General features: G+C 38.8%; 1 protein-coding gene across 2 annotated transcripts in view; it reads left to right on the forward strand.

The window, feature by feature from the left end:
* FBN2 (fibrillin 2) overlaps nt 1-25,763 on the forward strand; it is a 197,460-nt gene that overhangs the window by 89,460 nt on the left and 82,237 nt on the right. For both annotated transcript variants that reach the window (XM_032205669.1, XM_032205670.1), the window contains exons 14-18: nt 3,551-3,703; nt 4,657-4,710; nt 7,393-7,518; nt 10,282-10,407; nt 23,853-23,972. In XM_032205669.1, coding sequence (XP_032061560.1) covers nt 3,551-3,703; nt 4,657-4,710; nt 7,393-7,518; nt 10,282-10,407; nt 23,853-23,972 — 579 coding nt within the window. The remainder of the gene's footprint in view (nt 1-3,550; nt 3,704-4,656; nt 4,711-7,392; nt 7,519-10,281; nt 10,408-23,852; nt 23,973-25,763) is intronic.

The following is a 25,763-nucleotide window of genomic DNA, read 5'->3' on the forward strand; positions in this document are numbered from 1 at the left end:
GCAATGCGCAATCCAATTACTCACCACCCACCGACTGATGTTCAGCCAGTCCCTAAGCAGCATCTCCCACCAGTCACCAGACAATTCCCTCAGTTTTACTGTTCAGCATGACACCAAATAGTATGGAATATCTCTTTGTCCAGTCTAGGCCAGCTGTCCTGGTTGTGTCCCCTCCTAGCTTCCTGTGCACTCCCAGCCTTCCCACTGGCAGAACAGTATGAGAAACTGAAAAATCCTTGACTATGTGAACACTGTTCAGCAACAACTAAAATATCAGTATGTTATTAGCATTATTGCTACCCTAAATCCAAAACACAGCTGCTAGGAAGAAAAGTAAGTCTGTCCCAGCCAGAACCAGGACACCAGCATTCTGAAATTAGTAGCCCAAGGTTGATCAAACTATACTTGGGGAGCAGCACAGGTCCATCAATAAGGTTCATGGTCAGAACTCTTGGGACACGGGGAACTTGAGCTTGGTGAGTTGCCTCAGGCAACTAATGAACAGACACAGCAGTGGCTGTCCTCATCCTTCCTATCAGCATGAGACAAACAGACATAGTATTGCTGTTTAGGTTCATGAGGTATAAGCCTGGTTCTTTCTCCTGCACAGATTTTGTGAATCACTGGCTGTGTAGATAAGACTGTTTACCTATAATTAGCAAGGCAATCCTACACAGGTTCCCTGACCTTCTTTAAAAACATTGTGTTATGTGAAAGAACACTTGCTCCCTGCAAGTGGGGAGTTGTTCAGGGCAGGGCTGTCATTCAGTACATCTGTAGCTTCCTCTATCTGCTTCCCACCTTCACAGTTTTAAAGACCTTCCTATTGAGTATTTCTTCCACACTTGCCAATCTTTTCTCCCCCTGCAATTTTCCACTGGTGCCATTTCCTCCCCTTGAAATTGCTTCTTCAGTCTCTACTAGACACATAACTAGGAGAAAAGCTTCAATTCTGTGAGAGGACAAAAACTGAAACTCCTTTATTCAAGACAGAGCAAGGCAGTATGGCATCTAGACTTTTTAGGGGTGTTATTGATGAAACTAATTATTCTGCAGGGTACATAAGCAGCTTTTCTTGTGCAATACCACTTATTGTCAAGCATAAAAATCTTTTCCTGCTGTCAAGTGCAAGCAAATTGTACTGGCTTCACCTAGACTCTTGGCAAGCAATAAGTCCTGGAATCTGGGCCACATTTAGCTGTGCTCCAGAACTGTATGTTCCATGGGAGACCAAAAGCAAGAGAAAACATTTATGTACAGGCTATGCCTTTTTGTAGGAGCCAGTTTACAGCAGTCAAAGAGCAGGCAGAACACATAAAGGATTGCTAGTTCTTATTGGAATTGGCAGAGGATATTCAACATATAGTTTCATGTAACTTTTTTCTGTTGTTCTGGGGACGCGTTTAAGCAGACATCTATCAGGATTCCCCCAGATCCTCCTTGGTTTAAGCACATCCAGACTCATGTCCAGACCATGGTGTATTGTAGTTTTACTGGGAGATCAACAGAGAATATAATTAAGTCTGGCCTAGTCTGTAGATACCTGAAACAAAAGGTATTTGTGTAGTTCTAGCAAAGGTTTATAGAGGTATAGGAATCAAAACTAAAGGCTATTTCTTCTGTCTGTATCTTGCAGTTTTCAACTACACATTCAGATGGACTGTCCACTCATGCTCTTGCTGGAAGATAGACAATATTATCCTATAAGCAAATGTATATATATATATATATAAAAGACATATAACCCTAAAATGACAAACAAAAACAAAACCAAAAACAACCCTCCAACCAACAACAGAAACAAAATGCACAAAATGCGGTCCAAGAGATATTCTTACAGTTCTTGGTTAAGTATAGCACAGCAAAAGTTGGTTTTACCTGTAAAGTCGGGCTGAAGGACTGCCAAGGCATCTTATTGCTCTTCAAGGTTCAGTCATGATTTACATGAATAAATCAGCTGGAAGACTGACAATGTGCACATGGTGAAGAGAATCCTATAGCTGTATGATTCTCCTGTATATTTTTTCTTCTGTCTTTTACAGCATTATTTTCGAGGTTGGAGACCTTCCAGGTATTTTCTGTTTTCTTTCTATAGTGAGTGGTGGTATGTCATAGCCGTCATTTCCAGCCCTCTCCTCAGAGCTGGAACTAATTTCCATAGTGGCTTTTTAATCACAAACCTCCTGTAAATTCTCTTACTCAAGGAAATAGTGCTGCTTCCTCACATCCTTTAACCATGTGTGGAAATTGCCCAATCACTTGTGCTAGCCAGGTAGTATGACCTCTGATATCCTAATGTTTATCCAGCACTGGTGCCAGGTTATGTATAATCCTATTAAGTCTACCAATCTCATATATGTATGATGGTTTGAACAATCTGCTGAAACAGCATTTCTGTTCACAGTTGGTATGTACAGTAGGAGGCTGTGCTCTATTGGAAATATGTAGCCTCCCAGGTTACCCAGGCTGCTGGTGAGATTATTACATGAGACACCATTCCAAAAGTAAATGCAAGATCTGTGTCACCGGGGTATGGCTGCAGTCCTTCTCAATGGGAATGTTGAGGCATTACATGATGATTAAAGACTATTCTGTGTTTCTTATTTAGGTAGGTGTTGATAGATACGTAAAGCAACTCTCATGTGGAGGTCATCTTTGTTGGGTCCTATGGAATTCTAAGTTAGACCACAACTAACTAGTTTGTTTAGGTGGTTTTAAAGTGCTCTGGAGAATACTCGAAGAACTGTTTTGAGAATTGGTCTTGATGCCATCAGGATTGTTTTATCAGAGCAATGCAGCTGTAGGCAATGTAACCATTTCGTAGAACAAAATTTTTTAGCTCTGATTGAGATAGAATTGACTAGTTCAGTTGGATGGGACCTACAAAGATCATCGAGTTCAATTGTCTGAGCACTTCAGGGCTACCCAAAAGTTAAAGGATGTTATTAATAGCATTATTCTAATGCCTCTTGAGCACAGACAGGCATGGTGGCATCAACGATCTCACTACGAAGCCTGTTCCAGTGTTTGACCACCTTCATACTAAAGAAATCTGTCTTAATGTCCCCCCTGGCACCGTTCCCCACCCATCCTGTCATCAGTTCCCAGGGAGCAGAGGCCAGCTCTTCACTTCTTCCCTTCCCCTCCTGAGGAATTTGCAGAGAGACATGAGGTCACCTGTTGACTTCCCTTTTCCCGGACTGTACAACCCAAGTGTCCTCATCCTTTCCTCCTAGGACATGCCCTCCAGACCTTTTTACAGATTTGTTGCCCCTTTTCTGGTTGCTTAGAAGTACTTTAACATCTTTTTTCTAATGTGAAGCCCAGAACTGCACATGATGTTGAAGGTGAGGCCGCACCAACAGTAAATACAGTGGAAGAATCACCTCTTTTGACTGGCTGGCTATGCTGTGTTTAATGCATCCTCAAATGCCTGGCACATGCTGAGCCTACTGTCACCAGCACCCCCAGATGCCTTCCACAGATAATATACTTCCATTTCACTTAGTGCCTATGGAAATAAATTATTTCTTTGCATGTCCTTTCTTAGATACTCATATGCGTAGCACATGCTATGGAGGAATCAAAAAGGGAGCATGTGTTCGTCCTTTCCCTGGTGCTGTAACGAAGTCTGAATGTTGCTGTGCCAATCCTGACTATGGTTTTGGAGAGCCATGTCATCCCTGCCCTGCTAAAAATTCAGGTAAATTTTCACTTTCAAAAAACAAAACAAAACTTGTCCATATTAGTTTGTTCATTTATTTCATGCATTTGAGAGAAATGAATAGTGTACTTAATAGAAATGTACACTGAAAATGGTTTCTTCTCTAAAGATAAAACAAACTGTCTGGTATTCTAGTTTTATGTACTGTAACATTTGAGGCAAACCTCCTTTCAGAAATGGCCAGACTGTGACAAAATTATGAGAGGAACATGAATATTATATGGAGGAACATGAATATGCTATGAATGAATCTGGGTCCCTGAATTTAATGATGCTTTAGAGAGAATAAGCAGACATCTCTGATAAATCTGTACATCTCATAGTTAAATCTAGTTTAAAAGTGCATCTCATATTCGTTTGGGAAATATGTATTTTATAGGAATGAGTTCTCTAAACACACTTGGAGACTGATTTAAATAAAAATAAAAAAAAAGTTCTTGAAAACAGAATTGAGATGATGGGGCTTGGATAGTAGACCCATTCAGTGCTGTTTTCTGAGACAGCAGAAATTTTAGAAGAAATGAAGAAATACTGGTACTATGGTTGAAAGCAATAGCTGAGGGAGAAAGTGTTGTCGAGACTATAATGAAGTAGCTTAAATATTTCATTCTTGCTATCAAATTTCATTTTTGTAGATATGGGAAAGTTCAGGGTGGAATGTAACAAGACATGTTTAGCTAACATATATAGATAGTTATTTCATGTGAACATTGGCATTTTATTAATTACAGAATCACACAGAATCACAGAATTTCTAGGTTGGAAGAGACCTCAAGATCATCGAGTCCAACCTCTGACCTAACGCTAACAGTCCCCACTAAACCATATCCTTAATTACATTGTAGAAAATTTATTTTGAGGATTAAAGATAGTAAAACACTGCAAATAACATTTTATTTTTATTTCTTACATCTCTTGCTTCAACTGAGTAGCTGAATTCCATGGCCTGTGTAGCAGTGGCATAGGTATTACTGTGGATGGACGAGGTATGTTGCGCATTTTATTTAATCTATATGTTTGAAAGTAAAATAAAGATATGTTCAGAAGTAGATTTTTCTGTAACATGCTAGGTATTTAGGTATGCTAGGTAGTTTTGGTATTTTTGCCTCAAGACTAATATTTTGCTTTTAATGTTTTCATTATTTAAATAGAATAATTAAACTAACCCTTTATCCTTATACCTAGTAACAACATACATAACTTTTAAAAACAGTACTACATTAGAGGAAATACTGTTTCTGTTCAGTACAGTAAGTGCATATGCATAGTTTTGTCTTTTCTATGAGCTCATTTCTTTAACGTCTTGCCAGACTTAAAAATAATGTGAAATCCACAGACTTTGTACATTCTCTCAGTTTTCTTTTCAGTGAATTCTGCAAAGTCCATTTGGAGAGTTTCTAAATCTCCTGGAGAAATAATGGCAGTGTACCATAATGCTGTTATACAAATAGCATCTTACTGTGAGAATTTGCATGTAGGGAGGTTATACATTCTTTCGGATACATGGAAAAAAATCTAATTTCTCACTGAAAATGTAAAACTAATTATGGACTCCACCAACTGCAGGATAGACTATAATTTTTGGGATTCCATGTCTAATTAAATCCCTCTTTGTTTATGTTTCTAAAGAAAACTGTAGCATTTTCTGTATGTCTTGCACAGCAACCTTACAGGTGATTTTTTTGCTGCTGCTCCTACCACCATTTATGTCAATGTTTGCCAGCTCTGTTTCATAAAGGAGAGAAATACTGGTCCTGCAACCAATCCCTGCTAAGATTGTGTTCTTTTCCTTGTTCTTTCGCATTATCAAGAGTGAGTGAGAATACATTTTATCAGGAAAGGTTTTGGCATATAAATTTTACCTTCAGTTGATTCATAGATTGTTAATTATACTGCAATCCATCACCACATACCTACTCCCCATATTTAGCTTGTGATTTAGAAGCCCAAAACCTTCATTTCTTTGTATGAGAGCAATATGGATGAAGGTGAGGACAGAAATCTTGCTGTTGTGTTCAATATAAAAAAAAAAAAAAGGAAGATTTGGATCATGTCAAAGAATTTACTTTGAGGAGTTGGAGATGATCATCCCCATGGGTTGCTTCCAGCTCAGGTTATTATATGGTACTGTTATTAACTTGATAAGGAGAGACAAAGTAATGAGATTTTGTGTTGTTTTTCTTTTCTTTTTTTTTTTTTTTCCCCCACAAGATACAAACAAGCCCAGTAAACTGCACAAAACTTTATGCTTAAAAGAAAACATGCAGCTGAAATATGACTGTAATGAGTATTTTCTTATGAAAATTTCAGATGTCTCATAGTTTTCAGTTTAATCCAGAAATAGCAATTTTTTTCAAAAAATTTTTCTGAGTATACGTAAATCATGGAGAATATCCTGATCTAAACTACACTATGGTTGAAGAGCGAATGACCTTTATAAAAAGTTGAACAGTGCAAGTATAAAACAAGCTTTTTATGAAGTCACAGCTAGGCCAGCACCCCTACTGTTCTTTCCAGTGTTTGGAAAGGGAACTATTTAAAGTAATGGGCTTACCGTATGGGAAGAAATAACTTAATATTGAAAAAACTCTTTTCCGCAGAGGCAAAAAATATTAAAAATAGTCTGTTCCTGTTCTTATAGTTCATATGAATATTCTGGAATTTTCCAACTACAGCAGAAATTCTATATGGGACTGTAAATTTAGGGAATATATCTCATTCATCATCTTATTCTGTCCATCCAAGAGAAATTTTAAATTTCCAATGAATACTGTAATTTCTGTAAAACTGAATATGCCGTGGTATTGACATATGCACTAGTCCTGTATTAGGAAAGGTATTTGTATCACCTAATAAATTATAACTTCTTACCTAGATCCTTAAACCACAGGCACTAAGTGCGCAGGCTAGATATTTTGCATCAAGGTATTCTTACAAACATAGTCATTCTATTGATTTAGGTTGGAAAGGATGTTTGGAGGTCATCCAATCTAACCTTCTGCTCAGAGCAGGGCTAACTTCAAAGTCGAATCAGGTTTCTCAAGGACTTGCCCAGTTGTGTTTGGCAGATTTCCAAGGATGGAGTTCCCACAGCCTCTCCGGGCAGCTTGCTCTAATGCTTAACCACTCTCATGGCGAAGAGATTTTTCCCTAGCATTCAATTAACATTTTCCCAATTGTAAATCCTAAGAATGTTGTCTCTTGCCTTTTTATTCTGTAACTTGGAGAAGAATCTTGCTCCATCTCCTCTGGAACCATCTATTAATTATCAGAGAACTGCTATCGTATCTCCCTTTCATCTTCCCTCTTGATGGCTAAACAAACCCATTTCCCTGAGCCTCTTTCACGCATCATGTGCTCCACCCTTCTGGTGCAAATGGTCTTTGCAACCATTTCCTGGATACTCTCCAGTCACTTGGTGTATCTTTATTGGATTGGGTGGCCTCAAACTGAACACAGTTTCCCATGTTTGGCCTCACTAGGGTCAAATAGAGAAGACTAATCCCTTTGTTTAGCCTTCTGGCTGCATCCTTGCTATATCCTTGCTTTGAATGACAGCCTCAACCTCTACCAAGTCAGATGCTCCCTCCAATTTGATATTCATGTCTATAGCTCATTTTTTTCATATGTTTCAGTGTCTGGTTGTTTTCTGTCTTATGTTAATACAGATATTAATGAGTGTGCATTGGATCCTGACATTTGCTCCAATGGAATTTGTGAAAACTTACGTGGCAGCTATCGTTGTAATTGTAACAGTGGCTATGAGCCTGATCCTTCTGGAAGGAACTGTGTGGGTAAGTTGCTCTATTTATTTATCACTGTCGAATAATTAACGACTACATTGATGATAATTGGAATTGGTAGATCTTAGATTAGAAGGCAGATATCTACTTTTTACATCTACAATGAAAACAGTAAAAATCTGTATTGAGTCCATTTTTCTCAGCAACTGCATAGCCAATACTTTTATTGGTATCTTTTTCTGTTACTTGGCAATGGTTTTTGTTGTTGTTGCTGTTGTTGTCATCATTGTTGTTTTTTTAATGGTATTTGTCTGGGATGTGTAGGCAGGAAATATTGTTGTAGATTAGGAATTATTTTTCTCAAAAGTATGGGTCAGTTTCTGTTACATTTTATTGTACAAGAGAATCTAAAATATGTCATTTTAGATTCAAGGCTGGATGATAAATTGCCAATTGCTGAAGATCATAGTTTTACCTAATAAAATGTAATTTTATTGTAATAATGTAATGTAATGTAATGTATTGTAATAATGTAATAATGATTGCTATCATTACCATAATGAATGATACCTGGTGGCATATGTGCACAATTTTTGCAGTATGGAGGAATTTTTGATGTCCCTGAGTTACACAGGTACAGTAGAATGCATTGCTGAAATGCCTTGGCTTTTAGAAGAAAGCTGTGATCCCCACTTATGATTTCCCAAGTCCTGCCTGGACAGTGGACTGAAGTGTAACAGATAGTCTTTTGTTTTTCAAAATATTTCATTTGGGTCACCACCAGAATCACAGAAGTGATTCAATTAAGAAACTTTTAGTTTTAAAGTCACTTTTAGTTTGGTTTAGATATATACCAGACTGCCATTGCAATTTCTATATAGTTTTTCTGGAAGTGTTTGGCAATGCCCAACAGAAGATACCTAAATTATACATTTCACATTCTATCTAGTTAATTTTATTATTCATGGTAATGTATGATCAACTAAACACAACATTTTTGGTAGGGAAAACCTGGACTATTAAGTGTGATATAATTTTCAAACTGAACATTCCTACCTTTTGTTTCAAAGCAAACATGAAGTAGTGAAAGTGTTTTTTTCATCTGCTTGAATTAAGGAATTTTGCAGCTCGTTACTTTCTAAAGGCCCTAAATATGACCTTTTGGCAGGAAATGCAATGCTGCAAAAAAAACTGTCAGGTTTTTGTTTGTTTGGTTGGTTGGTTGATTTTCAAATACTTCACATAATATTATTTTCCAAATTGATTTCATGGCAAGTGGTATCACTTGTTTAGTTATACATGCAATTATGTAACTGTTGGCATAGATATCTGTCTGTTTCATTATACAAATTAAAATGCAGCATATTCACTGTGAGGATGCTTTTATTCTTAGTTAATGAGGTTTTGCACAATGCAATTTAATTGTGAACACTCAAATAAAGAGTGGAAAAGTTTTAATAGATACATATTAAGAGCTGCCAAGAAATAAAAATCCTCGTCAGACAGAATGCAGTTAGCATTTCTGTCAGCATCAGGTGTTTTTGGTGCATAAGCTATATTGTTCTTTCACAGTGTGTGTCACAATAGGTGACAGCCCAAATCTGTAGTTTAACAGTGACACTCTAAGGAAATAACATATTTATCACACTGCTAATTTGTGTTAGAGGATTTTATGACAAAAAGCTCAAAACTGAAGTCTATTGCTCTTGAAAACATCAAATTCCAAATCCATCCTTCTTTATGTAGTTAAAATTGGATGAGTTTAGATTAAGAAGCCGAGGAGCTTCTTTGTGGCTACAAAACTTAAAATTCAGATTTATTGTCTGGGGAAATAAAGGCTTTATTGTCTGTATCTTAACAGACTTAATAAGCATAGGTTCAAAAATGTGATGTACTTGTGAAAGCAGTAACCTTTAGATTGTAAGTATACTACTTTCTTATTATTTCTGTTTATTTATAACTTAAACACTCTAAAAATGTAGTTGATTGATGGGAACAATTTCAGCTACAGCTTTAAGTTTGGGAAATGAACCAGTGAAAATTCAGGAGACACCCTGAAGCAGGATAAAGCATCAGGCTTATCTTTCTATAAACTTAAGAATCTGTGGCATGTGATAGGGATTATAGGAATGTAATTTAAATTATGATTTTTTAACTTTTTCTTTTAAAAAATAATATGAAAATGAAGAAGTTTGATTGCTTTGTGTTAGCAATATTTAGAAGAAGGTAGGGAATTATGTTAATTGATGAGTTTTTCTTGTTCTGTATGCTTGATGTCTTGTTCCTTTTTTTTCCAAAAAGTAGTGTGCATATACATTCTTAAGATGTCTTCCATGCATCTGTACAATTTAACATATATATTAATTTCGTGGATAACAAATTCAGTTTTCGTTGCCTATAAAAGAGGATTTAGAACAGTAATCTATCACATCCTTGTGTACATACATACATTAAAAAAAAAAAAAAAAAAAAAAGTTTTAAAACCAAATGGACCTTAGTAAAGTTGTACTGGTGATAGTCATACAGTTGACAAAGCTCCCAAGGTCATTCCACGAAAATATAATTATCAATGTAAGACTGTATGAACTGTTTATAAAGCCTGATAATGAAAAACCAAAAGGAAAATAGAATTTTTAGAAATAAGAATTAGATTTTTGTAAACAAGAATTGGCATTTTTCTTTTCTTAGTCATTGTAAATAACTGCACATCTGGCAACCTAATTGCTGCTGCGGAAAGCAAGAGGAGACAAGGGTGGGGAGACAAGGGTGTCTCGTGGCATTTGCTCTTATTGGTATTAACTCATCTTGTTACAGACATTGATGAATGTTCAGTGAATGGACTGCTGTGTGATAACGGGCTCTGTCGAAACACCCCTGGAAGTTACAGCTGCACTTGTCCAAAGGGTTATGTGTTCAGCACCGAGACTGACACATGTGAAGGTGAGAAATCTGCACGTGTGATAATTTTATTGCTTATTATATAACCTTGAAACTAAATGATTAAAAAAGATTCAGTGATGACAAAAGCAAGATGAAAAGAAAGAACTAAGATGAAGCATAAATCATTGCATTCCTCTGGTAATTTCTCTGCAGTTTTTTTTAAAGTGTTGGGTCTAGCTAGTGAATTTCTCTTCAAAGTAGTCAGTTCATTGTTCTATGAAAGTATTTTCCTTTATTTAGACAAGATATTTTGCAGTGGAAGTAAAGTCAAATGTATGCTTGCCGTAGATCATAGAGTGGGAAAATACTGTTTATCATTTAGGGAAATACATCAGTTTTGATCACACAGTCTTCTTCATTTTCTCTCTTCAGTCTATGTTGATAGTTAGTTCTATACCAAATTCTGGTATTTGTGATGTTTTATGTGATGTTAGAGTTCCTGCATGTGTATATTAGTGGTTGATACTAAAATCGTCTTCTTTTTTTTTTTTTTTTCAGTACATAATTTATAATCATCATTGTTTTTCTATATTACTAATGAACACACATGCTAGAGCAATGAAAATGTTACACTACAGAAACTAACCACAAAATTACAGAATGGTTGGGATTGGAAGGGATCTTATCTGTCTCCCCTGTTCAGACAGGGCCACCCAAAGCAGGTTGCCCATGACCATGTCCTGAGAGCTTTTGAAGACCTCTGAAGACAATGCCTTCACAAGTTCTCTTGGCAACCTGTGCCAGTGCTTGGTCACCTGCACAGTAAAAAAGTGTTTCCTGATGTGCAGGAGGAACCTCGTGTGTTCCATTCGGTGCCCATTGCCTCTTGTCCTGCCACAAGGCACCACCTTGAAGAGCCTGGCTCCCTTGTCTTTGCACCCTCATATTAGGTAGGTTTTATGCACGTTGATAAGATCTTCATAACATCTGTTGATAAGAGTCTTTCGATGTTGTAGAACTCGAGGCTGGGAATGACAAGGTCAAGTCCCTTTGGGTTAGGATCGGCAGGGACAACAAGGCTAGTCTCCTGGTCAGAGTCTGTTATAGACTGCCGAACCAGGATGAGGAGACGGATAAGGAGTTCTACAGGCAACTGACAGAAGTTGCGAAATCTTCAGTGCTTGTACTCGTGGGGGACTTCAACTTTCCTGACATATGTGCTTCCCCTGGAAGCACAACACAGCCCAGAGAAAGCAGTCTAGGAGGTTTCTGGAGAGCGTGGAAGGTAGCTTACTGACGCAGCTGGGTAGTGAACCTACCAGGGGTGGCGCCCCACTAGACCTTCTCTTCACAGAGAAGGACTGGTGGAGGATGTGATTGGGCAGAGTCACCACGAAATGGTGGAGTTCACTATTCTTGGCAAGGCCAGGAAGGGGACCAGTAAAACCGCTGTATTGGACTTCTGGAGGGCTGACTTTGAGCTGCTGAGGACACTGGTTGGTAGAGTCCCTTGGGAGGCGGTTCTGAAGGGCAGAGGAGTCCAGGAGAGCTGGGCGCTCTTCAAGAGGGAAATCTTAATGGCGCTGGAACGGTCTGTCCCCACGTGCCCAAAGACGAGCTGGTGGGGAAGAAGACCAGCCTGGATCAACAGAGAATTGTGGCTTGAGCTTAGGAGAAAAAAGAGAGTTTATAATCTTTGGAAAAGTGGGCAGGCCACTAGGGAGGACTATAAGGATGTTGCAAGGCTGTGCAGGGACAAAATTAGGAAGGCCAAAGCTCATCTGGAGCTCAGTCTGGCTACTGCCGTTAAAGATAACAAAAATGTTTTTATAAATACATCAACACAAAAAGGAGGACTAAGGAGAATCTCCATCCTTTACTGGATGCGGGGGGAAACTTAGTTACAAGAGATGAGGAAAAGGGGAAAAGGTGGAGGTGCTCAATGCCTTCTTCGCCTCAGTCTTTAGCGGCAATACCGGTTGTTCTCTGGATACCCAGTACCCTGAGCTGGTGGAAGGGGATGGGGAGCAGGATGTGGCCCTCACTATCCATGAAGAACTGGTTGGTGACCTGCTACGGCACTTGGATGTGCACAAGTTGATGGGGCCAGATGGGATCCACCCAAGGGTACTGAGAGAACTGGCAAAGGAGGTGGCCAATCCACTATCCATCATTTATCAGCAGTCCTGGCTATCGGGGGAGGTCCCAGTTGACTGGCGGCAGGCAAATGTGACTCCCATCTACAAGAAGGGCCAGAGGGCAGACCCGGGAAACTACAGGCCTGTCAGTTTGACCTCAGTACCAGGGAAGCTCATGGAGCAGATCCTCTTGAGAGTCATCATGCAGCACTTGCAGGGCAACCAGGTGATCAGGCCCAGTCAGCATGGGTTTATGAAAGGCAGGTCCTGCTTGATGAACCTGATCTCCTTCTATGACAAAGTGACACGCTGGGTGGATGAGGGAAAGGCTGTGGATGTGGTCTACCTTGACTTCAGCAAGGCTTTTGACACCGTCTCCCACAGCATTCTCCTCAAGAAACTGGCTGCTCTTGACTTGGACTGGCGCATTCTTCGTTGGGTTAGAAACTGGCTGGATAGCCGGGCCCAAAGAGTCGTGGTAAATGGAGTCAAGTCCAGTTGGAGGCCAGTCACTAGTGGCATTCCCCAGGGCTCGGTGCTGGGGCCGGTCCTCTTTAATATCTTCATCGATGATCTGGATGAGGGCATTGAGTGCACCCTCAGTAAGTTTGCAGATGACACCAAGCTAGGTGTGTGTGTCGATCTGCTCGAGGGTAGGAAAGCTCTGCAGGAGGATCTGGATAGGCTGCACCGATGGGCTGAGGTCAATTGTGTGAAGTTCAACAAGGCCAAGTGCTAGGTCCTGCACCTGGGGCGCAAGAACCCCAAGCAGAGCTATAGGCTGGGAGATGAGTGGTTGGAGAGCTGCCAGGCAGAGAAGGACCTGGGAGTGATGGTGGATAGTCGGCTGAATATGAGCCAGCAGTGTGCTCAGGTGGCCAAGAAGGCCAACGGCATCCTGGCTTGCATAAGAAACAGTGTGACCAGCAGGGCTAGGGAAGTGATCGTCCCCCTATACTCAGCTCTGGTGAGGCCGCACCTCGAGTACTGTGTTCAGTTTTGGGCCCCTCGCTACAAGAAGGATGTCGCGGTGCTTGAGCGGGTCCAGAGAAGGGCGACAAAGGTGGTGAGGGGCCTGGAGAACAAGTCCTACGAGGAGCGGCTGAGGGAGCTGGGCTTGTTCAGCCTGGAGAAGAGGAGGCTCAGGGGCGACCTTATCGCTCTTTATAGGTACCTCAAGGGAGGCTGTAGCGAGGTGGGGGTTGGTCTATTCTCCCACGTGCCTGGTGACAGGATGAGGGGGAATGGGCTTAAGTTGCACCAGGGGAGTTTTAGGTTGGATGTTAGGAAGAACTTCTTTACCGAAAGTGTTGTTAGACTTTGGAACAGGCTGCCCAGGAAAGTGGTGGAGTCACCATCCCTGGAAGTCTTTAAAAGACGTTTAGATGTAGAGCTTAGGGCTATGGTTTAGTGGGGACTGTTAGCGTTAGGTCAGAGGTTGGACTCGATGATCTTGAGGTCTCTTCCAACCTAGAAATTCTGTGATTCCGTGATCTCCCCGGAAGCCTCTCTTCTCTAGGCTGTATAGTCATAGCTCTCTCAGCCTCTCCTCATAGAAAAGGTGCTTCAGTCCCTTCATCATCTTTGTGGTGTTTTATCATTTGTGAATTTACTGAGGGTGCACTCTACCCCATCATCCAGATCATTAATGAAGATGTTGAACAGGATTGGACCCAGCATTCTCCCCTCGGGTACACCACAAGTTTCTGGCCTCCAACTAGACTTTATTCGTCATCAACCTCTGGACTTGACCATTCAGATAGTTTTTGATCTACCTCACCATCTGCCCACCCAGCCCATACATCAACTGCTCCTCTGTGAGGATCTTATGGTGACAGTGTCAAAGGCCTTTCTGAAGTATAGGTAGACAATATCCACTGCTCCCTCCTCATCCATCGGGCTGGTCTTTTCCTTAGAGAGGCTTATCAGCTTGGTCAAGAACGACTTCCCCTTGGTGAATCTGTGAGTCCTGATGATTTTCTTCTCCTTCATGTGCCTGGAAATGGTTTCCGGGAGTAGCTGCTTCATCACCTTTCCAGAGATCAAGGTGATGCTGACTGGCCCGTAGTTCCCCAGGTCATCCTTCTTGGCCTTCTTGAACGCAGGAGTGACATTTGCTTTCCTTCAGTCTTCAGGTTCTTCCCCCAGTTTCCATGATTGACCAAACATTATAGAGAGGGTCCTCACAATGACATCTGCCAGTTCCCTCAGCTCTTGTAGGTGCATCCCATCAGAGCCCATGGCCTTCTGAATGGTCCAGTTTGCTTATTTTTACCCCCATCCTGATCCTTTTCTAGCAAGGGTACAAGTTCCTTGCTCCAGCCTTTCCCCATGGTTTGTGGGACCTGGGATTCCTGAAGGCTGTCCTTTCTGGTAACAACTAACAAGTATTAATGAGAATTTTTGGTTGTTACACAGAATCACAGAATTTCTAGGTTGGAAGAGACCTCAAGATCATCGAGTCCAACCTCTGACCTAACACTAATAAGTCCTCCACTAAACCATATCCCTCAGCTCTACATCTAAACGTCTTTTAAAGACCTTCAGGGATGGTGACTCCACCACTTTCCTGGGCAGCCCGTTCCAATGTCTAACAACACTTTCGGTAAAGAAGTTCTTTCTAACACCCAACCTAAAACTCCCCTGGTGCAACTTAAGCCCATTCCCCCTCATCCTGTCACCAGGCACGTGGGAGAACAGACCAACCCCCACCTCACTACAGCCTCCTTTAATGTACTTATAAAGAGCGATAAGGTCGCCCCTGAGCCTCCTTTTCTCCAGGCTGAACAACCCCAGCTCCCTCAGCTGCTCCTTGTAAGACTTGTTCTCCAGACCCTTCACCAGCTTTGTCGCCCTTCTCTGGACCCGCTCAAGCACCTCGACATCCTTCTTGTAGCGAGGGGCCCAAAACTGAACACAGTACTCGAGGTGCGGCCTCACCAGAGCCGAGTACAGGGGGATGATCACTTCCCTAGCCCTGCTGGCCACACTGTTATAAAACAGTTCCAAGCAAGGCTCTGCAAAAGAGGAGTTGAAATAGAAACCTTTGTCTCTTTTTTTAATTAGCATTCAGAGCAGCAGTATTTTATTAGTTTCTTGTATTGTTTTTTATTTGGTTCCATAATCTATAAATCTCAGTATTGTTATGATTAACAAGTTTTTTGTAGTAAAATAGTCTTATGTTAGAATGATTGTTGCGGAAGCTATAATCCTTTTGGAATATCTATTGTATGAACCAATATCATCTTCCAGATTTATCTGAAGCAGTGGAAGGCATTATTGTCCTCAGCTGCCTGTTATTACTGATCAGCCACAAGTTACTGCTACACAGCTAAGCAAACATACAGAATGGAAAGTGGAAGCACTCTTTAATCTATTCTTGCTGTGTAAGATCAGTCAGGTTAACTTAAACCATTTCATTCACAGTGTATGTTGGATGAGCTAACTTTACGCTGAAGCGGGTGAGGAAGGCCCGTGTGCTCTTCGCCGGTTTTCAGCAGAAGAGTGGAAGCAAACAGCATGGGGGCAATAGCATTTTGAATGTCTCCAACCGTTTGGAAAGTGAACATGTGTTTACACTCAAAACATCTAATGAAATGGTTTAAATTCTGGCAGTATCAAATCATTCACCTCTTCACCTCTTCTGTTCAAAAGGAATCATGTTCCTTTATATTTTAGTACACGTGTGTTTCACAGGCCACTTTTAAAAGTTAAAATTTCTTCCCTCCTTAAATGTTACAAAGTAGTAGCACTTGCTCAGGTTAGGCCTCTAATACCCCCACTGATTTATAGCACACTGTGCTAAATTGTCTTAATGCTTAGTATCTATTCACAATGTTCAGGTGAGATTTTGTCTTCAGTCTGTCTAATTTGTTGCGTTTCTATGTGTGAAAACATCTCAGTCACTCATCACATGTTTTTCATGTGCATGTTTCTTAAAAAATCTCCTACACAGAAAAAAAACAACAGAATAGTGTAGCAAAAGAAGATGTTAATTAACAAGATGGAAAGACCATCAACTTCAAAGCATAACACTGACCAAAATATAGATGAATGAGATAGCAGAATGTAAATAACCTTTTTTCAATTATTCAAATAACAATGTAATAATGCATCAATAGCAATAGTAATGGTCATAGAAAGAGTAATAGAGAGGCTTAATTGACCAAATAAAAAAAAAAAAATCAAATCGAGTCAAATTGACTAAAAAAAAGTAAAAAAGTGGATTTATGATTGCATTGAGACACAACATCTATAGGAAAAAAGGGATCCAAATGGATTTCCTATCTTCTGGACATCCTTGTGACCATTCCAATGTGCTTTCTCTTGCACAGGTTTTGGGGATCGCGATGTAGTGAATGACATCTGGGAGTTCACTATGTCCCTATTATTTTTGGGGAAATAAGTGGGGAAGAGCGTGAGGGAGAGTTATTCTGGTGTGGAAATTAATTCACTGGTTCATTTGAATTAATAGTTCACTGAGTTTGGTGATTTAATTAGATAGAATTGCTAGCTGGTACTGACTGCTAAACCATAATATCAAAAAACAGTACAGTTAAGATACAATCAAGTTTACAGGAAAGTTCTAGTAGAAATCTAAATGGCAGGCTTCTCTCATCTTAATAGCATCTTAGCTCATTTTTATTAGAAATGTAAAAAAAATAAAATTGCTTTTGGATTTTATCTAAAGGAGCTAGGTACATTCCCTAAATTAATCATTTATGGGTCGTATCTGAAAATAGGAACAGGGAACTAGCATAGTATAGTGCTTGTGACAATTGTCTAGTAATACACATAGTGAGACATTTCACAACATGAGCCATCCTGAACCATAGGCAGAAAATACAAAAGTGACTTATTTGAGCAGGTAGTTATGTAAATTAAAATCAATGCTATCGTAAAAGAATTCCTGAGTTGATCATTCAAGGTACATAAGTACAGCAGATCATGTTTCTGTCTGGTGGCTTTTTGATTTGCTGAGTTTGGAGAGAGGTTAATTAATTAATGCATTTAATCTGTTGTTTCTTTTTTTTTTTTTTATGTGGAAATGTTCACAATACATTTTTTAGCTATTCATCTAAGGATCTGTTTCTTCCATAAAATATTAGTTCCTGTGCATCCTTGGGCTCTATTTCATAATGCTGTATGTATACTGCACTCAGAGGAATGAGTGCATAAATGGGCATGAATGCAGGAATAAAATAATAGAACTTTTTATTAATGTAAAAAAAAAAAATCCTACTTTCTCATTTAAAAAACAAAACAAAACAAAAACTAAAACTCCAGTTTTGTTTGGTTTTTGGCCATAGTTATTTTAGTGTAATCCAGCCTAAAGTAATTTTAATTTTATGTTGTCTGTGCTACACATTCTGAAGGATTTTCAGTTTCCTTCAACGGTGTTATATACATGAAATCACACACATAGTTTATGAAGGATCTGTCATCTCCATCTTGAATATTTTAGTTAGATTGAAGTTTAGATTTAGCTGATCAGGCACAAAAAGATTCAGGAGTGGTTTGGCATAGAAGTGTCTATAAAACCTATTAAATGTATTACATTTTTTCTAATGTTGAGTGGGTTGGCAGTTTGAGGAATAAATTCATCTCTTTTTGTCCAAATTCTGTTTTCAAAGAAACACTAAGAAATTCAGTTTGGAGTTACAGGTTCACTAGTTGTAGAAGATTGCTATAGCCAGAAGATTTATATTATACTCTGAAAATGCTCTGATGCTTATTATTCACTAGTATATTTTTAATTAGTATAAATGTCATCAGTAACTGTGAAAAAAAAAAAAAAAAAAAAAACATACACTGTTTTCATTTGTAGTTCAACTGAAAATTTTCATCAATTTGTTGCGGGGAGTGGGAGAGTTGTTTAAGTTTTCAGAATCTGTGAAAGCTGAGATTTTTACAACAAGCTCTGTGGTTTAGATTGTGTTTCCAGTGACATAACTAGTTAAATGTAAACCAGATGTGCTTTGAAGTTTATTTCCAGGAATGTACAGTGAACTGTTTCAATTTTTGCTTCTGTGACATTTACAATGTACACTCACCCCACTTAAGAAAAAAATGTTAAAAAAAAAAAAATCCCTGGTAAATATTTTCATCCATTTGCTTTTTATTTTAAAATATAAAATTGTATTTTAAATCAAATAATTTTCTCACTTACTCATTTTAAAGTTACCGTTTAATATTGTTAATAGAAGGTGTATGGAAACAATTTTTGAATTTGTTTACATTCTGTATGTGATACTTTTTACCCTGATTCAGCAAAGCGCTATTGGTGAAGTACATTCGTCCTTTTTTTTTTTTCCTGAATGGTGGTTTTGGGGAGTAGTCAGTGCAATATTATAAACATGCTAATACATAAAACACTGAGCTTAGAGAAGTTCTTGGTTTGTTTTTAGTTTCTTTCTGTTCCATTTGTTAGTTTGTTTGTTTTTTGACATGGTGCTGAAGCACATCAAATGCAGAACTTAGCAAACTATATTTTCAGGTTTGGGGACCCAGAGTACAGTAACAAGATCATCTTAGAAACAACCACAGATTAATGCCTCCATATGTGCATATCCTAAAACTGCAGTGAAACAGTGAAAGCTGCTTCCCCTGTTCCTAACCCATAGAAAGAAATGAGATGGGATGAGCATTTCTTCATTTATATAAGGACAACATGAAATGAGGAAGAGTGTGCTTCTGTGATACAGCATTTCTCACCCCTGATCTTAGTTACATGCTTTTGTCATTTTCATCCCAGAAACTGGAAAGTGAATATTTGTCTGTGGGATCAGTAAGGAACTTGTGCTTGCACTAGAGAGAGTTGGAAACAAAAGAAAGGGTGAAATGGAAATGTCCCCTGTAGATGGCAGCAACCTGATAGACTCAGGTGTATTGACAAGGAATGTGTTCAATACGGGCTTCAGCAAGGGTTTAGATTAAATGCCCTGACTTTGCCTTGGAATGCACAGGCAGTTCTCCCAGTCTAGAAGGTGATCAGCTCAGACAACAGATTCTCCTCTTCTTCCCTGTTTTGCTCACCTAGCCATTCAGTTTGGCTTCTTTCATCTCCTTTGTCTTTTGCCAAAGACTGAAGAACATAACCAATGAAATCAGGAGAGCTGCTTCATTTCTCATAAAGTGCTGAACTTTAGATGTTTTGGCCCCTCCATTTCCATTTATTCACTTATCTTTAGTTTTAGTTTTCGGGATTCTGACTTTCAAGTATGGCCCTCAACTATTTTTTTCTTAGGTTTGGGTTTCTTTTTAACTCTGAAAACCCAAAGCAGAAAAGGTGTCTTCTCCTAGAATAAAAATGTGTTTGTGAAAATAACTTGCTAAGTATCAGGGAGAATTAAATATAAGCATAGTAACCTTCTACATTTTACAATTATAAATGAGAATTATTTTAAGTTTCATGAATTTTTGATATTCTAAATATGAGTGAAGAAGTGTTTTGGATAGTAGTACTTTCTCCTCAATATAGTGCTTTGTCTTGCACATTGATGGGGTATGTGCAGACGTGTGGTTCAGCTGCCAATTTTTAAAAGCATATGACACTTTCCACGAAAATCTCCTACTTTCAGCTGTAAATGTTTTTGGCAAACTTCAACCATTTTACCTATGTGTTTCTTCACTGTGCGTCTGACTCGGACAAAATTATAATTTTACCTTTAAAAATTTCAGACAAAACACTTTGTTTATTTCCAAGAATGACTAGCTACTGAGAAGATATTAGTCTGTGCATTTAGATATGTGCAAAAGTTGTGACCTTTTCTTTAAAAAGCTGTTGCTTCTCAGTATTACTGCAGCTTGAAATTTCTTAAATAGGTTTTCTATTAGGATAGTGCTTCTTTCCTCTGAAAATGTGCTGAAGTTGTAAGACTCCTTTTGCATATGCTGAGTAGAGACATATTATATTTTTAGTGTGTGAAAGCTCCAAAGATTGTGTCACTGTTCATGCCTGGTCCAGCATGGTGTGGTGGTTTTACCGTGCTGGGCAGCTAAACCCCACAACCGCTCTCTCACTCCCCCTCCTTTAGATGAGGAGGGGGAGAAGTAAAGCAAAGAACAACTCACGGGTTGAGATAAAGATAATTTAATTAAAGGGAAATAATTATAATAATTAAATAAAGACTACCATGAACTAAACAATTTAACTAAGGGGAAATAAAAAGGGAAAGGGGAAAAGGGAGGGGAAAAGGAAAAATAAAAAGAAGGGAGGAAAACAAACAAACAAAATAAATGAAGGCTATATGGAAGTGCAGAGGAAAGAAATTACTTCCCACAAATGAGCGATGATTGACCACGTCCTTGAAGCAAGGCCTCAATGCACGCAGCCGGTGTTCGAGAGGAGGACCGACGTTTTCCCAACGAGAGCCCACCCCTCCCCTCTTCTTCCTGTTTCCACCTTTTATTGCTGAGTGTGACACCACATGGTATGGAATATCCCTTGGATTGGTTTAGGTCAGCTGCCCTAGTGATGTTTCTCTCCTCACTTTTTGCCCACCCCCTAGGAGGGTTAGAGAAAGGCCCAATGCTGTGCCACTGCTGCTCAACAGTAGACACAACACTGGTGTGATAACACTGCTGTTCCAGCTACAAGTACAGAGTACGGCACTGTATGGGCTGCTGCCAGGAAAGTTAACATTCCAGCCAGACCCAGTACACATGGGAACTTTTCTGAGTTGCACCTGAGCAGGGAAGAGCGCTGGACTGGTTAGAGAACCATACCTGTATAAAAACAGAGACATAAATGTGGAGAATGATCAAAGATTCCTCTCTCCCAATGCTGATTATAGAAGAGCAAGTACACAACATTACTTTCCAGAAATAGTCTCCAATTTCCCAGCAATTGTGGTTTAGGAATAGGATCTTTACATTTAATAAAACATGGTGGATTTCTTTTTCATAACTTTTCCAGATTGCCATTGATTCGTGAATGCCTTGAGCAGCCATGGGCAAGCATCTCCAACTCCTCTACTTGATGTGTAAAGGACTGTTTCTTTATTTCGCTACAAGCTAGCTTTGTGGGATGTCTTTTTGTTCTTGTACAATAAGAGAAAGTGAAAGTTTGATGATGCCTTTGACAGGGAGCAACTACAAGTCTTTGATGTAGTTCACTTGTCCTTTCTTTCACTTCAGTTTTCTCATTGTTTTAAAGCTAGCCAAACTGCTGAAAGCAAGATGGCATATGAAAAGGAAGGAAAAGCATACCTTTCTCCATATATATACTATACTGAGAGCTATTCAGCATGTAGTACATATTTAAGATGATGCCTCAGTGTGATCTGTTTCTAATCGTGGGAACAGGATATGTGGTTTCTCTGAAAAAGCAACAGACTCTACTCTCTGCTATCAGGTATTGCTGGTTAGGGAAAGACAAGAAGACTGGGGAGGCAGAGAGCATACTTTTGATAATAAAACCTCAGGTAGTAAAGTGTGAAATGTATTTATGGGGAGGAGGAGGGATACAGAGCAGATAAATGTTGGCAACCTCTCCATATTGCTAGCTGGGATACAGAGGTTCTCAGCAAGTGCTCTGTCTAAACTAACTGGCTGCTGTAGATCTATGTGATTACCTCCATGCTGCACTTCCCAGCACATCAGGTTGGTATGTGACCTGTCCTTGCGTTGTGTGCTCACCCATGGTGCTGCACTCTGCCTGGTGAGCTGGCTTGGGCCTTGGTGGGTTAGGAATTAGCCTGAGATAACATGACCAACTGTATCTAAATGGGCTGTTTGTGGAGAAACTTGGAAGATGTGCCTGGTGCCATATGGGACTACCACCTTCAGAGGAGTAATTCAGGGCCATTACTGTTAGGGGTTTACCAGCTCATGTGTTGCTGCTGCAGTTAACCCAGTACAGACAGCCCTTGAAACTGCAACACACTGCCTTGATATTGTGAGGCCTCCTAGATCTCATGTCTGCATCTGTGTATGATGTATGAGTAAACTGTGTAATCCAAAAGATTAGGAGTAGATTTCACTAACACAAGGACTTCCGTTGTTCAAAAAATCTTTCTGGTTCAACCCCCTCTCTTCCCCCTCCCTCCCCCCCTTTTCTCTCTCCCCTCACCCCCTTCCCCCCCCCCGGCCTTTATATATATATATATATATATATATATACACACATATACATATATATATACACACATATACATATATATATACACACATATACATATATATATACAAACATATATATATTACATACGTATGTCCTTTGGTGAGTTTTCTAAGCACATATTCATGAAGATACCTTCATGGAATCTTCCTTCAAGTCTAGTCATAAATCATAGCAAACCAAATATCAAATGATACGTTTTTCATGATTTCTAAACAATGAGCAGGACATTCCAGTTTGCTTTGAAAATGATCTATGGTGCAATTAATGTTACTGGTCCATAACTACATCCTGCATTAATTTATTCTTAATTTACATCATGCTATTTTTTTGTATCAATATGCCATTATTCCTCAAGCAATACTAGCAAACATACGTATGGACTAAGAGCTTTGTTTCTGGCCTGCCAAAGGAACTGTCTGGTTGGATTAGAATGTATGGCTTGATTCAGGACCCAGATCAAAAAAAATGAATTGGTTGAGCTCAGGAGGAAATAGTGGATATGCATCTGCAATTGTTTTTTGAAAGAATTTGCTAGTATTGTTTTAATCTTAAAACTGGTTTCACTTCAAATAAAAAATCAGTAAATAATACTGTCTGCAGGACTCCTATTCTTACATATGAACAGGCTCAAAAAACTCACAGGGGCAATAAATAGAAGTAGCTAGGGGCTAGAGGGAAGTACCATTTACACTATTCCCGTTTCAATTCCTATTTCTTGAATGCTTTCCAGAACTAGAGAATCGCAGCCAGCAATGGAATATTTTGATTCTGACAGGGTTTTCTTAATTCTTCCAAAACCTCATGGAGCCATAAATGACAGAAACAATAAAGCTGTTGTTTGTGCACAGCATGTTGTGGCTGGAAATGCATTGCTTACCATGATAAAGTAGTTGTGATTTCTCACAGGATAGTTATAATTGATGCTGGAAAACTTTATGGTCCAAGTTCTTCTAAGTTACTGTTTTTGTAGAGAAGGGCCATTTAATTAACACTTTCAAAATATACACTCCTATACATATGTACATACATGCTAACTGCCTGACCATATATCATTTGCATGTCATGTTTTAAAAAGACAGACAGACAGACAGGAAGACAGACAGACAAAGAAAGAAAGAAAAGAGAAAAAAAGCCAAATATACCAGGCAGTTTTGGCAAATCATGGTCCACAGCAGTATTTGTACTCTAGTATTTTCCAAAAGCACATCACAGTCTTAACAGTGTCTTTCCTTTCTGGATTATAGATATAAATGAATGTGAAAGCAGCCCATGTGTCAATGCTGCCTGCAGGAACAATCTTGGTTCTTTCAATTGTGAATGTTCACCTGGCAGCAAACTCGACTCTACAGGACTGATATGCATTGGTGAGTCTTTCCTTCTTTTTTCCTTTTTCTCCTCTTTTTCTTACTAATTTGAAAAATATTGTTTTAATTGATTAATTAAGCAAAAAAAATAAAATAAAAATAATGCATTCTTCTCATTTTCCCTTTATAGCAGACTACATGTCTTGTTGTGTAGGTAATACTAAACAAACCAATACTAATTTGATTGTTTCCATGGAAGCAGAAGCAAGTTAAAAAGAGACAAAGGTATAATGCATATGTATGTCCAAACTAGTGTGAAAGTGGTGAAAAGCAGATGTTCGTTGGTGGGAGACAGTGGGGATGTCTTATTGTTAATAGGAATTACTGTCATTCTCCTAAAGGACGTGATAGGAGTGAAAACAATAGGTAATAAGCCTGATAGCTGTCCACTTTTAAATTTGAGCCAAGAAACTAATTAAAACTAGAGGAACATGTACTCAAATAGTGATGTGAAAGCACATGGCCTTTAGGATTCACACCATTTTTCATAAACTGCAAAGATTGGCTTTCTGATCTGTTAGGAAACAATAATGGCTTTTGCTTTATAGCACGATCTTAAACCTTTGGTCTTTTGTAGCAAGCTGATAAAGGAGAGTAAAATATATCTGAATTTATCAATATGCCTACTGCCTCTGGAGCAGAAACATGATAACGTCTCTCTCTCTATATATCTGTGATTCTGTTATATTATATACATCTAATTTACCATATTATGACATACAATAATGTAACATAAATAATGTTAACATCCTTCTAGGATTCTGTTGCATTGAAAAAAAAACTGAGCATTGCACAGATTTTATTAGAGCTAGCAGCAGCAGTTGTCTGCAAGATGTCATTGGCATTATCTCTGGAAGTCATTCATTAATGTTGTGGGTTTTTTTTTTTCCTTGCCTTTCCAAGAATACTCAAAGGTTTGGACACATCTGCACTTCTCAGGTGCTCAGAAGTTGCCATTTTTTCCTCTTATTAGTGTAACGTAATTGGAGCCATTGTAGCATATATGGTATAAATTGGATCGGAGTGCAGATAAAAGGATGATGCTGATTTTAAATATTCTTTTTATTGTAAGATGCATTTGTTTGGTGTTCTTGTTTCAGCTTTCTTGCCTTGCCAAGATTTTCATAAGATAGGAAATATTATGCAAAGACAAATTCCTATTTGTCCTGGTTTCATTTATGAATGTTGCCATCTGTCTATGCTTTAACACATTTTTAAGTGAGTTACTTTTGCACCAAAGCCTTCTTTCAGATGCCTTGCTTCTAGCCTTTCTCATATATTTTTAGGGATACTGTCACCACCATTGGCCTGTACAGTTTAGTATTCTTTTTATTCTTTTTCTCATTTTGCTTATGCCTTGATGTGGCCACACTAATTTGTGCTTTTTTGTACTGCTTGTTTTAATTTTCATGTTCTGACATCACATCCAAAGGTATTATCATTAAGGACTTAATTATATTAACAGTTTTCTGGATTTAGTTTGCAAATGGTTTCCATTTAATTGGTTGCAGTGTGAGGTCCTATTTGGCTTGAGTAGCAGTGGCAAATAATGTAAAACAAACAAAATACATAGTTGAACAGTCAGATTAAAAGTGAAGGATAGGAGCCACCTATACACTATAAGCCTAATTGTTGCTTGTTCATGTTGATCAACATTCCCTCAGGAAGAGTTTTCAGCGCCACAAGTGAGAATATGTTAGGACAGAAGCATTGGGATAGCTCATGTGAGAAATACAGATTTATATGTGTAGAGTCCATTTATGTTTTTCTATGTTGACAAAATTTCCATTA

The sequence above is a fragment of the Aythya fuligula genome, chromosome Z (genome assembly GCF_009819795.1).
Source record: "Aythya fuligula isolate bAytFul2 chromosome Z, bAytFul2.pri, whole genome shotgun sequence".
Classification (NCBI taxonomy): domain Eukaryota; kingdom Metazoa; phylum Chordata; class Aves; order Anseriformes; family Anatidae; genus Aythya; species Aythya fuligula.